Source organism: Onychostoma macrolepis, chromosome 04 (assembly GCF_012432095.1).
Source record: "Onychostoma macrolepis isolate SWU-2019 chromosome 04, ASM1243209v1, whole genome shotgun sequence".
Lineage (NCBI taxonomy): Eukaryota > Metazoa > Chordata > Actinopteri > Cypriniformes > Cyprinidae > Onychostoma > Onychostoma macrolepis.
Window position 1 is genome coordinate 1,417,869 of NC_081158.1, and position 13,540 is coordinate 1,431,408.

Genomic DNA, 13,540 nt, shown 5'->3' on the forward strand with positions numbered 1-13,540 from the left:
ACAATAGCAGGAGAGGAAGCCATTACTCACCGTGATTGATGAATGATACCAACTTAACTTACCACTTATCACTGTTGTTTGATGAGCTCGTGAAAAACAGAGCGAGGAAAAAATAAAATAATAATAGGCGCAAATGGAAATGCAAATGGAACCGCGAGTGACAAGCTAATGGGCTAACAAGCTGCACTCGCGGTTTTAAAGCGGACAATCAAATTAGTTAGATTAGTTTGAAGGATAGCACCAGAAATATGGTTGGAATTAAGTTATATATTATCACTTTATAACTTATGTGTACTGTATTACTGAATTTTATATTTTTTTACATCAATCGATTGCGCTATTTCCTCCATTTCCTATCTAATATTCTTAATATTACTTTTTCCATATTCCCAACTTTTTAAAAAAAATATTGCCTTAGTAGGGTGTTCATTGTTGTGCCCCATCAAAGATGCCCAATATACCATTTTCAGTTGTTTACGTCTTATTTCCAACACATTTATCCCATTTCAACTGGCATGGAAGCTCTAGGGGGAGTTTTAAATGCCCCACAACATAATCTCAAAGCCTGTGTCTGTATTGCATCTATTGTTTTTTAGTAGAGACTTACTAGCCGAACCATAAATCATACTTCCATAATCTATTGCTGACCAAATGATAGCCATATATATATATTCCTATGAGAACTACTCACACCCCAATCACTTCCTGCTAGACATCTCATAACATTCAGTGCCTTTTTGCACTTGGTCAGCAGTTTTTCTACGTGTGTATTAAAGTCAATATTGAGTCCAACCACAATCCAAAAAATGGTCCCACTTTATATTAGTTGGCCTTAACTACTATGTACTTACATTTAAATTAATCATTTGGTACAATGCAATTATTGTGTACATACATGTTTTTACATTGTACTTATATTTTTAAAAATACCTCTATGTAATTACATCTGTAATTAATTTCTGTAATTACATTTATAATTACACTGTTGACCCATCCCTTACACATTAACCCACCCTTAAACCTACCCATACCACCAAACCTGTCCCTAACCTTACCCGTATCCCACCTCAATAGCAGCAATAGTGTTTTGCAATACAGTATGAACACAATAATTGTACTTATTTTTTGATGTAAGTACATAGTAGTTAAAGCCACCTAATATAAAGTGTGACCCTAAAAATTTTACCACTGACACCTGTTTCAGATGCTGTCCATATAGTGATAAATTAATATTAACATTTTTGTTTTTTGTAAAACAAATTATTTTTGTTTTGGCTATTGATATTCGAAAACCCCATTTCTGCATATATATATATATATATATATATATGTATATATATATATATTTATACTTTTAGCTTCTTTCATTTTGGTTCGATGACAGATCCTCTCGCCTTCATTCCCGCCGAGGCCTGGTGTTACTACGAGTCTGAAGCAGACACATTTGGGCGGTTTTCTACTCAGAGGAGAGAATTCATCAAATGGTAAATTTATATTTGTTTTTGAAAGCATTGAGTGCTTTGAAACGGTAATAGTATGACTGTTAAACATTTACGCGCTAACAATTTCATTTTTGTGACGCATAACACCGTGTTGAAGTGTCGCGTCGCGTCAAGTCTTTCTGCAGAGGGAGCTATGTAACGCGGGACCTTTACCAGTCATTTAACTGGCGTTATCTAATGCAAAACTGTGAAATTAGAGCGCGTTTAAAAACTTTAATCCGTCAGTCTTTCAATTTCCTTCAGTGCCCATGGGCAGAGCATGCTTTAAACCAGTCTTTATCAATTCATATGGCATGCTATTTTGGGTAAATAATGTCCTAAATATTTCCAGATGTACAAAGTTAAGTTTTAATTTAGAAAGATATGTCTGAATCTATCTGTATTTTCTTTTCACATTATAAACAATAAATTAATAGTAAGATAAATTCGAAACGTGTTAATTTATTCTAATGTAGTACACTGTTCATTTTAAGATGCCTTATTACTCATGTTACTCATTAAAATTATATAAATGTGTTTAATAATCAGATTAAATAAATACTTAAATTGTTTCAGGAATGCCTCCATGTGAATATTGCACAAGGTTTTGTGTCTATTAACTTTAACAGTTGTTTAATTGACCCTAGAATTAAGGATGTAAATAAAAATACGTTTATGATTTGACACCTGTATTATAGACAGCTCTCAGCATACTCAAAATTAGGGGTAATCACAATTATTTTACCATATTTACAGTCCTAATGTAAATTAAATTACTGAAATAAGTGTTTTTTATTTTTATTATTCTTTTTCAATAGAATTGGCCCAGACTATAGAATTGAATTGCAGTGTCAAGTGAAGGAAGCTCCTCTCATAAGATTGCAGACTGGGAGTCTGATGACGCTGAGCGAGAGTGATGGAGTGAGCAGAATGATGAAGATGAAGCCAGAATTGTGAGTCTGTGTCATTTATATGTTATTCTGTGTACAGTAAAAATTTTAAACACACAAACGAATATGAAAAATTAAAAATTTAGCTGGGCAGCCACACAATATCTGCTTATGTTTACACCTGGAATTTACTAATTATTAATTTAAGACATCAAAACACATAAAACACAAAAATGAAAACTTGTCATCATTTCTCACTTTCTGTCACTCCAAACCTGCAAGACTTTCATTAATTTTCAAAACACAAATGAAGATATTTTAAATGAAACCTGAGAGATTTCTGTCCTTCCATCGACAGTCTACACGACTACCACTTTGATGCTTCAAGAAGTTCATAAAGAGATCATAAAAGTAATCCAAATGAATTGAGCGGTTTAGTCACACTTTTCTGAAGAGACTCGATCGCTTTATACAATGAACAGATTTAATTTTTTTTTTTTCACATTTAAACATTGATCAGGGATCATAAACAGAAAATTTGGACTAAACCACATGATACGTATGGATTAGATCTCTTCATGAAGTTTATGAATTATCAAAGTGGTAGTTGCGTGGACTGTCAATCAAGGGACAGAAATCTTATATTCTATTAAAATATCTTCCGTTGTGTTTTAAAGATAACGAAAGTCTTGGTTGAGTAAACGATGGAATTTTCATTTCTGAACTAACCCTGTAATAAAAGAATGTGGCCATATGCGTCTTGTGCTTGTTCACTTGTGCATCACCCAAGATGCATGCTAATGCCAGGTGTGAACAGAGCCACTGTGTGACTACACAATCAGTTTAGCAGAATGGTTCCTGAGAGAGAAGCATTGTCATTATTTATTTATTTTTTTCCAAGAAGCCAAGTTCCTGGCTTTTCCCAGGACCGTCAAGGACACGATTGACCTCGGAATCAGCTGTAAATGAGGATGAAACCGATGTTTAAGGTTAGACTATATTTCAGAATAAGATTATCTATATTCATTTATTATCTATATTTTGTATTCATGCATTTTTTGCTGAAGTTGTCATATCTGTTATTTAGAACGGGACAGCGATATTGCATCAATTTGTCTCCTTCATTTGATTCCACCATCACCACAAGTGATGTCCTCCTATCAAGCTGAAAAACATCTTCAAAATGGTACATTTCTGTCACACTCTGCCTCAAAATATTGCCAGATGTGTTGTATATGAAAGACTAATAAAAAATAAAATCAATTGGAGAGCAGACCTTAATTGTTATTTTTGTCTTTGGCACTAATAAGAACACCTTGATTGCATAGAAGAGACCACACAGCCATACCTGCTCACTGATGGGACAACGAGGAACAACATGGATGCTACACAACTGTCAACAAGTATCTCGCTGCAGTCTTGTTCAAATCTACCTGTCATATTTGTTAATGTCTAGGTAAATTTGATGATTTTATGTGTTTTATTAACTATTTTATGTTTCTGTGCAACACTTAATGAATGTGACTGACTAATTAACCTCTACACAGCTGGTATATGCTTTAAAGTTGCCACTTTGCCCATTTGTTAAATAAACGTTGGAATTTGTACATCTGTCTGAAGACTCTTGATTTTATGTCTAATCTTGTACATTAACACCATACAATAGCATTTTTATTTTTGCACTGAAAAGAATACTTTATTAATAACACTTAAAGGATTAAAACAACACCAGGGGTGTTAAATACCCCAGAATGTAAAATTTGAACAACAATTGCAAGTGTAACAATTCACACTCGGAGTGTAATTTTTCTACACTATAAGGTGCTATATTAGCACTAAAAATTCAACACTATGAATGGTGTACTTTTAACACTAGACAGATTGGGACCATATACTGTATGATCTTTAGTAGTGTTAAAATTGACACTTTAAGTGTTAAACTGACACTGCGTTTTTTGCTGTGTTGTCTTTATAAAATAGGTAAACATGAATCGGGAAAGTGTGACAAATGTGGAGAATTAGAAACAGTGATGCATATTTTTTTAGTGTTCTGCATATGAAAGGGAGAGATTTCAATTAAAACAAGTATTAGGATGGTTGGAAGTTGATAATATTTCTTTAAAAGTATTGTTAGGAAACGGGCCAAGGCAATCAAGAGTACATGAAATACTATTTAAATACTTGAAAAACACAGGAACCATAGATAGAATCTAGGTTTTTTTTGTTGTTTTTTTTTTTACTTTTTGTTTGTTTGTTTTTATTTCTTTCTTCCAAATCTATGTACACTCCACACTCCAGATCAGTAGGTGGCGGTAATGCAGCTTTTTGTGGGTTTGCCAAACCGCCATAAAACACCAGAAGAAGAAGAACACACCGCTGCTATTGGCTAGTCCTGCCCCCACGAGAGATTTGTGCCAGAATGGCGAACGAAAACTTTAGAAGTGTAAATGAAAACTCTGGAAGTGCATTTGTAAGTACAGATCAGTGAATGAAAGAGGAGAAAACAGTCGCAAAACCTGCAGTATATTAAAAATGAAGTCAAAGATTTTGCCTGTAATTTTTTTTTTTTAGTTTCAAAGACATTTTATTCAGTTTCAATTTATATTTTGTATGTATGTAAGTATAAATAAATAAATACTAAGTTTTTTAAAAACAACAACAACAACAAAATTAAAATATATATATATATATATTTGTGTTTCAGAGAAGAATGCCATATATTTTCATAAGTTTCTTGAAAAATTACATTAATTTTCATTGGCACAAATCTGATTCCATACTTGTAGTAACACACTCTCCTCTATGCGCACTAGACACTTTTCACACACACTTCTGTGTACATAATCCCACAAAAGAATATATGTGTTTACATGCTGTAAGGTCTGTTTTGGTTCTGTTTCATGTCTTTTATTTTGAAGTTTAGTTTATGGTTCCTGTTTGTGTCATGCTTCCCTTGCCCTCATGTCTCCTTAGGCTTGTTTGAGATGAGCAAAATCTGCGCAGAACCGATCACCGTGAGGTGCATGCTGGTTAGAAAAGTGTCCCAGTTACGTCCACCTTGCTCTGATGTCATGCTGATGTGTGCCAAAAAACTCTCGCGACTGACTGACGACACAGCTTGATGCTCATTGGTTCAGACAACCGTGATTCTGCATTTTCTTCTAAAATGTTTTATTTTTTAAAATCTGATTTCATACTATTATGTATTTAAATTGTGCATGAATATTCCCAAACACTATGACAGTGCGATCTCAGTGTGAGATATGTGATTGTTGTCATATTTTCTATAAAAATCTAAAATACATGTTTGAATTAAAATAAAAATGGATGATAAATATGCCTTTTGTATGGAATTAAATAGCAAGCACTTTGAGTGTCTTGTTCATCAGATTTGTATTCATATAAAAGCAACAGAACTGAAATTATATCATGTTCATCAGCAGCACAGCATATGAGTGAGAATAACGCGATATCTGCCTTTGATCTCGTTAGGTATCTGTTCCACTTCGAGAGCTCAGAACTGTCCGTCTTGACTGCCCCTATTTTACTCCTCCCCTCACTGCAGCCGCCTACTCTCGCCTACATTTCAGGCGAGGCGCATCTCAAACAAGCCTCTTGCTATTGGTTCCCTTGTTCAATGTGTCATGTTCTGATTGGTTGTCATAAGACATGTGTCTTGTCCCCATTGGTTGGTTCTTGTCATGTGGTCCACTTTGTTTGTTATAAGTAGCCATGCCGTTGCCTTGTTCCTTGTCGTGTATTGTTTGTATTTATTCTGCTGTCGGTGAGTGTCAAGTCTTTGTTTGTTTGTATTTTGGATTGCACTTTGTTTAAATAAATCTGCACTTGGATTCTCACTGCGCTCGCCTCAGTGGGCTGTCATTACACATGCTCATGCACTACGCATCATCTTTCACTGTTCCCCAGCCAGCTGCTTGACTTATGATGTTTCTCTTTGCGCATGTACAGTATTTATGTGAAGCATTCGTATAGTTTGTATTTTGTAGTTTATGTATAGGTAACCATTTATATATAGTATATCTATAGTCACAATCTGTCAGTAGGTTAGTTGTGTATAGGTTTTTACTTCATTGTTGTATGTCTGTATTTATGTAGCACCGTGGTTCCACTGTATGTACCCACATGTAGCAGAATGACAAAGCTCAACTCGACTTGACTTGCTAATTGACTATATTCTTTTGAACTTTGTGATTAATTGATTGACCCTAGGACTATAGATTAGACTATTATACTTCTTGTTTACCTTTGCTCCAGTGAGTCGATCCTCATTTTATGATTCTGGTTCAAATGAATCCCCCGTAGTTAGCGTTGTTGCCATACATCAGTCAAATACTTGTGAGTCAGCATTACACTGAACACAGTTACAGTGTATTATATATTCAGTTTATATAAAGGTCTATTTTGTGTGAATATTTACAGATGAGCCGCGCCTGGCTGTGAATATCAATTTGTGTGAACAACCCATCAGCCTGTGCCACCTAGAGTTTCATGACAGAACTTTGCAGAACTCAATGTCAAACACAGAAATGTTCATTCATGCGCTCATGACCTCAAGGTTAGATTATTGTAATTCTTCATTGGGTGGCTGGTTGCATTATTGTCCTTTACTTTCAATACAATCTCAAAACTCTGGCAATTTGATAATACCTAGAATATCAATATCAACTGCGGGTGGCAGATCATTTTTTAGCGCCTAGGATCAACCTAGGATTGTCCGGGAGGCAGACACACTCTGTCAGTTTAAATCTAGATTAAAGACCCATGTCTTTAACCTGGCATACACATTACATTTACATTTATGCATTTTAGAATATTGGATTTTATCCAAAGCGACTTAGTGCATTCAGGCTATACTTTTTTTTTTTTTTTTTTTTTTTAAATCAGTATGTGTTCCTTGGGAATTGAACCCACAACCTTTTGTACTGCTAACACAATGCTCTACCACTGAATGCCACATAATACATTAACACATTTCTATTATTCAGGTCTGTTAAAGAATTGTTAGGCTGCATTAATTAGGTCAACCAGAACCGGGAACACTTCACATGACACCTGATGTGCTAGCTACATCATAAGAAAAATGGTATCTATGCTAACATTAGTCTGTTTCTTTCTTATTCCGAGATCACTGTAGCTACCGATCCAGTCCGTATCCAGATCAGATGGTGGATCAGCACCTAGAGACGACCTCTACAGCCCTGAACGTCAGCAGAGATCAGAACACCTAGATGAGCCCGGAGACAGATCCCCAGTGAAGACTTTGATGACCATCGGCACAAGACCACGGGAACCAGATGAGTCCTCTACAATCTGACTTTGCTGCGGTTGGAATTGAACTGCTGGTTTCATCTGGGCAGAGGAGAACTGGCCCCCCGATTGAGCCTGGTTTCTCCATTCTGTCACCGATGGAGTTTTGGTTCATTGCCGCTGTCGACTTTGGCTTGCTTAGTTGTGACACTTGACTGATTGCACAGACACTATTGGAAGAGAGCTGAACTAGATGATGACATCACTGAATCATCAATGAACTGACTTTTACTGAAAAATTAACTATTTGTTATTGTCCTCTTGCATTATTGACAAACTATTTTCCTGTTTGACGCTGTAAAGCTGCTTTGACAATCTGTATTGTATACAAATATATAAATAAAGGTGACTTGACTTTATAGTGTTTTTGTTTCTTTTATTTATTTATTTATTTATTACTATCTCTCTATTGGTGTCTTAAAAAGCTGCTAACAATATTTCGTTGTTCTGTATCACTGAGTGCACACAATGACAAAGATATAAATTCATTCATTACAAGAAAACTTTAAAAAGTACAACGATAAGGACTCCCCCTTCTGGTCAAGTGTGTAATACATCTGATTCACAAACGAATAGGCATTTGACACTTCTGACATCACTGCTGAACGTTCTTACAGTGACGCTTCAAACCAAATCTCCTTTATTGCAAACAGTGAGTCAGTTGTCTTTTTTTTTTTTTTTTTTTTGTATGTTTGTTTGTTTGTTTTTTTGTATCCTTTCACTAATTATTTGTCACTAACCTGAAGATAAGGAGGTTTTCTACTGTAGTTTGCTCAAGAAAGAAAAAATAAAGTTAGAAATGTCATATATTTTTATATTTATTTTATTTATTTTAATTAAACAAGAATTTTGATTTAGAGAAAGATAACAATCTAATGGAAATAACAAAGATGAAAAAAATAAAATAAAAGACATCAGAGACATCAACTGGTATAGATAAAATATAGAGTTCAAGATTAAACACATTAACATCCACAAATGCAAAACAAATCTTTTGTTATAGCTACCATCTAGTACGCCCCAAATTTACTGATATTAATTTATTGTAACAGTTCATAAACTAACAGATTGGATTGGAGTGGTTTGCCTTTTAAATAAACACTAAAACAGCTTCATACTATGATTAAATGAAATTTCTCTTCTTCAGATGTACAGCATGTCACCTGCATTACTTTCTTATTTTAAGCAGTCTTATTTATTTTCATTGCTTCATCTCTTGTCTTCTCCGCCTTTCACACCAAGGAAAAGTTTTGTCAGACCAGCTTTAAGGTAACTCAGAGCATCTTTATTTGCTTCCTCAGCTTTAGCGTTTCTCATCATTTCTTCAAGCTCTCGGACCCAGTTTTCTTTCCCAGCTTCCTTCAATCTGGGGATGAAGAAGTCGAGATGCTGAAGAGTGAAGGCAGAGTCTGGTTTTAATGCGATCTGAGACAGATGCTTGATGGTCTTGTAAGCATTGAACAGAAGAATTGACTTTTGATCCTCAAGCTCCTGCAGATCTTTGTCAAGATCATCCATTACAACAGAAAACCTCTTGGTTTTAGCATTTTCATATCCCTTTTTTAATTGATCTGATTGCATCACAGCGTTCGAGGTGCTGATGACATATTTCTTGTTCTCTTTGACATGTTTGCTGTGATGACACTTCCCAGTGCACACAGTGCAGTAGCCTTTCTTCATGACTTCACATTTGCTGGGATCAGAAACCCACCAGCAGTCAAACTCATGACAGTTCTCCTCACAGACGGTGCAGGTCGTCGCCTTCCTGTTCTTCCATGAAGCACTTTCAATGGCCACCTTCACTTTGATTGTCTTTTTTACTCTAATGCTAAAGTTTGTGTGCCTGTCAATCTTTTCCTTGTTTAGTTTCATTGCCTCCTGAATCTGAATTTTTTCAGATTTTTTGGACTCTTTCTCTTCAACTCGCAGCTGTAAGTTGCAGATTAATGCTTCTAATTGAATGCGCTCAATGAGGACATCTGAAGTCAACTCTAAACTTATTCTGTTCTTTTTATCCAGAGACTTAAGAAATAGCTTCATCTCTGCCATGCAGCTTTCCCAAGCATCTCTTTGAGCACGAAGGTAACGGCTCTCATTGTTTTGTGCTTCAGCCTGCCGATTGTTGAATAAGAAATAAACAGGTTGGCCACTTTTGTCTCTTCTGCAGGGGATTTTAGCTTTATTGATGGCACTGAGGACATTTTTGGGTGCCATACCATCAGAATGTGTGATTAAAAACACAATGTTGTTCATAATGTCTTTTCCAAACAAAGACAGAATTGAACTGATAATGTAATGCTGTCTGTCTGAGAGACGATTCTTAGATGCTTGAATCACGAAACACACGGCATCAACTTCACGAACTCCATCACTGCTCTGAAACAGAGTGGCTAAATTTGCAGCAACTTCCAGATCTTTTTCCAGTCCTCTAGTGTCTCCGTAGCCTGGAGTATCAATGATGGTGAGAGATATGGGACTCTCTACACAATAGACCTCATACATGGTTATTTCAGAGGTTTGTGATTCTGATTGATCTCTGGCTGCTTCTTCTGTGATTTCATACCATATTGTTTCCTCAAACTTCACTCCCAGTAAGTAGTTGACCATGGTGTTGATGAGAGTCGTCTTGCCAGCTCCAGTCTCTCCTACCAGCAGAACAATTTTGTTTTGTTTACTGGTGTCTTTTTTCCCATAAGTCCATTTTCTGACTTTCCCACTTTCATCAAACACTCTTCTCTTTGTGTCTAGATGAAATCGTTTCGGAGGACCTTGATGAATTAGAGTCAGTTTGCTGGATGAAAGTCTGAAAAATATGGAGGCATTGTTTCTCAGAATATTCATGTTGCAAGAATTTAAGACTATTAGTTGCAGTCTGTATACAGACATTCTTCTACATAGATTTTCAAAATGTGATTTAGGAACACAATCCAAATTGATATCAGTTTTTACTTTGAGGTGAGTGGTCTTCTCTTGGCATGCATGTTACTTTTAAAAATGGTATGGATGCCAGATGCCATTTTTCTAGCAGTTAAGTCCAGTTAAGTTTTGATGTGAATGATTAGTCTATGTGAAAACTTATATGTACATTTTGTCTCAGATGTAGTTAATTTTCCACGTTCAGCTCCATCTCACACACAGTTCAGCACATAAACCAGCCAAATAATACTCTTTTACCATGAGCTTTAGACAGAGAACACAAATCTGCAAGGACACAAAATCGGGCTGCACGTGGATGTTGTGTATGGACATCAGTGGACTGTGCTGATAACGAAAATTACATCAAACAGACTATCTGCGAACTGGAGCAGAACATGGACAAAAGAGGTGTAGTTTCACCTTCAGATGGTTGAGAGATAATTAATTTTTTTATTATTTTTAAAAAGTGTTTATACCACAGTCTAATTATACCAAGTTCTCTAAAGCCTCCCTACTCAATTCTATCATGTGCGTATGCACACATTCAGGAGCATTATACACATCTACTCAACACTGCACGTCACTCTCTCTAATTAATAAATAAAAATAGTTACTGAATTGCTACATTTAGTGCTAGCCTGTCCAGCAGGAGGTACAGGCAGTCGCCTAGGGCCCCCGGCTTATGGGTACCTAACCCTAACCCTAACCCCACGGCTGTGAGGTTGTCAGTTGAATTTCTAGGTGTGTTCTACCTGAAGCGGCGCTACACAGATCGATCAGTGTTTGATATCAAAGTACCGCGAGAGATCTAGAGAGCAGACAGCTCTGCATTCACTCTCGCTATACTTTGATGTCATGCATCAATTGATCTCCGCAGCGGTGCTTCAAGTAGAACACACCAGGGCTGTACAGTGTGACATATATGTCAAACCTACTATGAAAACATCAGTCTGTGCGATGGATAAATTTGCCACAGTAGCACGCATGCATGGGTTTGAGCCTGTTTACAAACCTGTTGTCATTTAATGACATTTTTGCCCCAAATTCATTTCATAACATCACTCGAGAGTGATGAAGGCTGTCGATTAGCATGTCATTATAAATAGACTTTATTCATATAAAAATAAAAGACATGGCTTGAAGAATAGAGTCATACGTTTATTGTCTTCATGTTTCATCAGTTAAAAAGTATCTTTTATATGTATTTTATTGTTACAGTGATAGTGTATGCCTTTGTCCATATTAGGGATTTCCTTGAACATCATATGATTTTTGACTTCTACAAGTTTCAGTTATGGATTTACTGTGTGAGAGTGCCCTCTGGCTATCAGTATGAATGAAACATTACATTACATGTGTGCACTCACTAATGCTCACAACACCTTATTTTGGGTAAAAATAGGAAAAATTATATTTCTTTCTAAGTTTTTCTCCAGTGTACATGAGTTTTTTCCCTCTCTCAGTGAATCCATAAGATTTCCTGACAATAGTTAAAAAATTACTGTTAAAGATTGTTAATCATCATAATTTATAATAAATGCTTAGACCTTTCTAAACAATTACAGTTATAGGCCTCCTGTATGTTAACCCTTGTGCATCAATAAAAAAAAAGTTACACAGGTTTAAGTTTATGAAAATGATTTATGAACAATATTTTATATAATACATATATTTTATGAAATATGTTGAACTCTAAACTTGCTAGAAAATCAAAGCCATTAATCTAAACAAGTTGTGTTCCAAATTTGAGGTTGATATCTCAAAAAATGAGCTTTCAGTAAAATTTTGTTTGGGCGCAGTACCACATTTAGATGCCAGTAGAACTCTGCTGGTGCACACAGTGGTTGGATTTGTGATTTGCAGTAGAGTTTTTCTCTATCAAATAGTACAATAACACCAAAGCACACACACAGTTTTTTTTATGACACATACAAACCACACTCCGACATCCATACCAACACACCCACCCAATTATAGCTGCATTATTTATCCAATTGGCTCCATAATATGCAGAAAACAGGAATAATGCGAGTATTTGCTTAATAGACCCTTTATAGACCAAACCTGAAAAAATGGCACCATCTGGTAAAAAATTAAATTTTGAAGCCTTGCCAACAGAATGAAAGCCTATTAAAAAAAACTTGCATCATTTTACAGTTAAACGGCACTGCGATTAAAAATAGCAGTTTTAATGGGTTTCAATGGGGACATTTTTGTCCAAAATGTCCTGAGAGGAAGTATTTTTTGTACCTAGAGCAAAACAGATTTATTAAAAGGAAATGGTGGTGAAATAGTAAAATTCCAATAAAAATACACACCTGTACCAAAATTTACGCAGCTGCCAATAACACAGTCAAAATGATAAAAAAAACTTAAAAAAAAAACTGAAAAGGACAAAAATGTCCAAAAGGTCGCACAAGGGTTAAGTTCTCACTGCAGTTTTCTGTAAAATATGTTGATAATAATTATTATGAATAATTATTTTGTTTAATGTTTTTATTTAGTATTAACAACATCAGAATTATTAGTAATTATATTTATATATAAAAACTATATTTTTGGTCAAATTGTGCAGCCCTATAAACAGGCACAACAAGCTTGGTGTTCTTTATCATTTTTGGCAAATAAAGAAAAAGTTTTGGAATTCACTGTATATTGCCTCTCAGAATAATCTCTCATAACGTCATGAAGTCTTGTTACACATCGATGCTATTTTTAATTCATTTGAAATGAAAGAATGATAGAGAGTGTGGATTCTAACTTAAACACTTCTGATTGGTCACTGCATTCAAGAAATCAACAGATATGTCTGATTGGCTACTTTGCTCAACGGTGCAATAACACGTTGTAAATAGAAACCGTTGGTGCTCCACAGAGCACGAACACAAATACACAATGGAGTGTTCACCAAATCTATTTCTATTT

At 35.4% G+C, this 13,540-nt stretch overlaps 1 protein-coding gene and 1 long non-coding RNA gene across 3 annotated transcripts in view; one reads left to right on the forward strand and one right to left on the reverse strand.

Annotated features, from left to right (window-relative positions):
- Nucleotides 1–3,953, forward strand: part of LOC131538273 (uncharacterized) — a 28,691-nt gene extending 24,738 nt beyond the window's left edge. The window contains exons 2-6 of one of the 2 annotated variants that reach the window (XR_009270517.1): nucleotides 1,385–1,484; nucleotides 2,300–2,434; nucleotides 3,273–3,360; nucleotides 3,459–3,557; nucleotides 3,682–3,953. This is a non-coding gene — a long non-coding RNA (uncharacterized LOC131538273). The remainder of the gene's footprint in view (nucleotides 1–1,384; nucleotides 1,485–2,299; nucleotides 2,435–3,272; nucleotides 3,361–3,458; nucleotides 3,558–3,681) is intronic. The other variant, XR_009270518.1, reaches the window with a different exon arrangement.
- Nucleotides 3,954–8,514: 4,561 nt separating this feature from the next.
- Nucleotides 8,515–10,812, reverse strand: LOC131539202 (uncharacterized). The gene has a single exon (XM_058773604.1). The coding sequence runs from the start codon at nucleotides 10,583–10,585 to the stop codon at nucleotides 8,909–8,911; it is 1,677 nt and encodes a 558-aa protein (XP_058629587.1). The 5' UTR covers nucleotides 10,586–10,812; the 3' UTR covers nucleotides 8,515–8,908.
- Between the last annotated feature and the right edge of the window lie 2,728 nt (nucleotides 10,813–13,540).

What these genes read in the sequence shown, in the direction of transcription:
- LOC131539202 (XM_058773604.1), bottom strand. Translation starts at nt 10,585, where the DNA reads ATGTCTGTATACAGACTGCAACTAATAGTCTTAAATTCTTGCAACATG.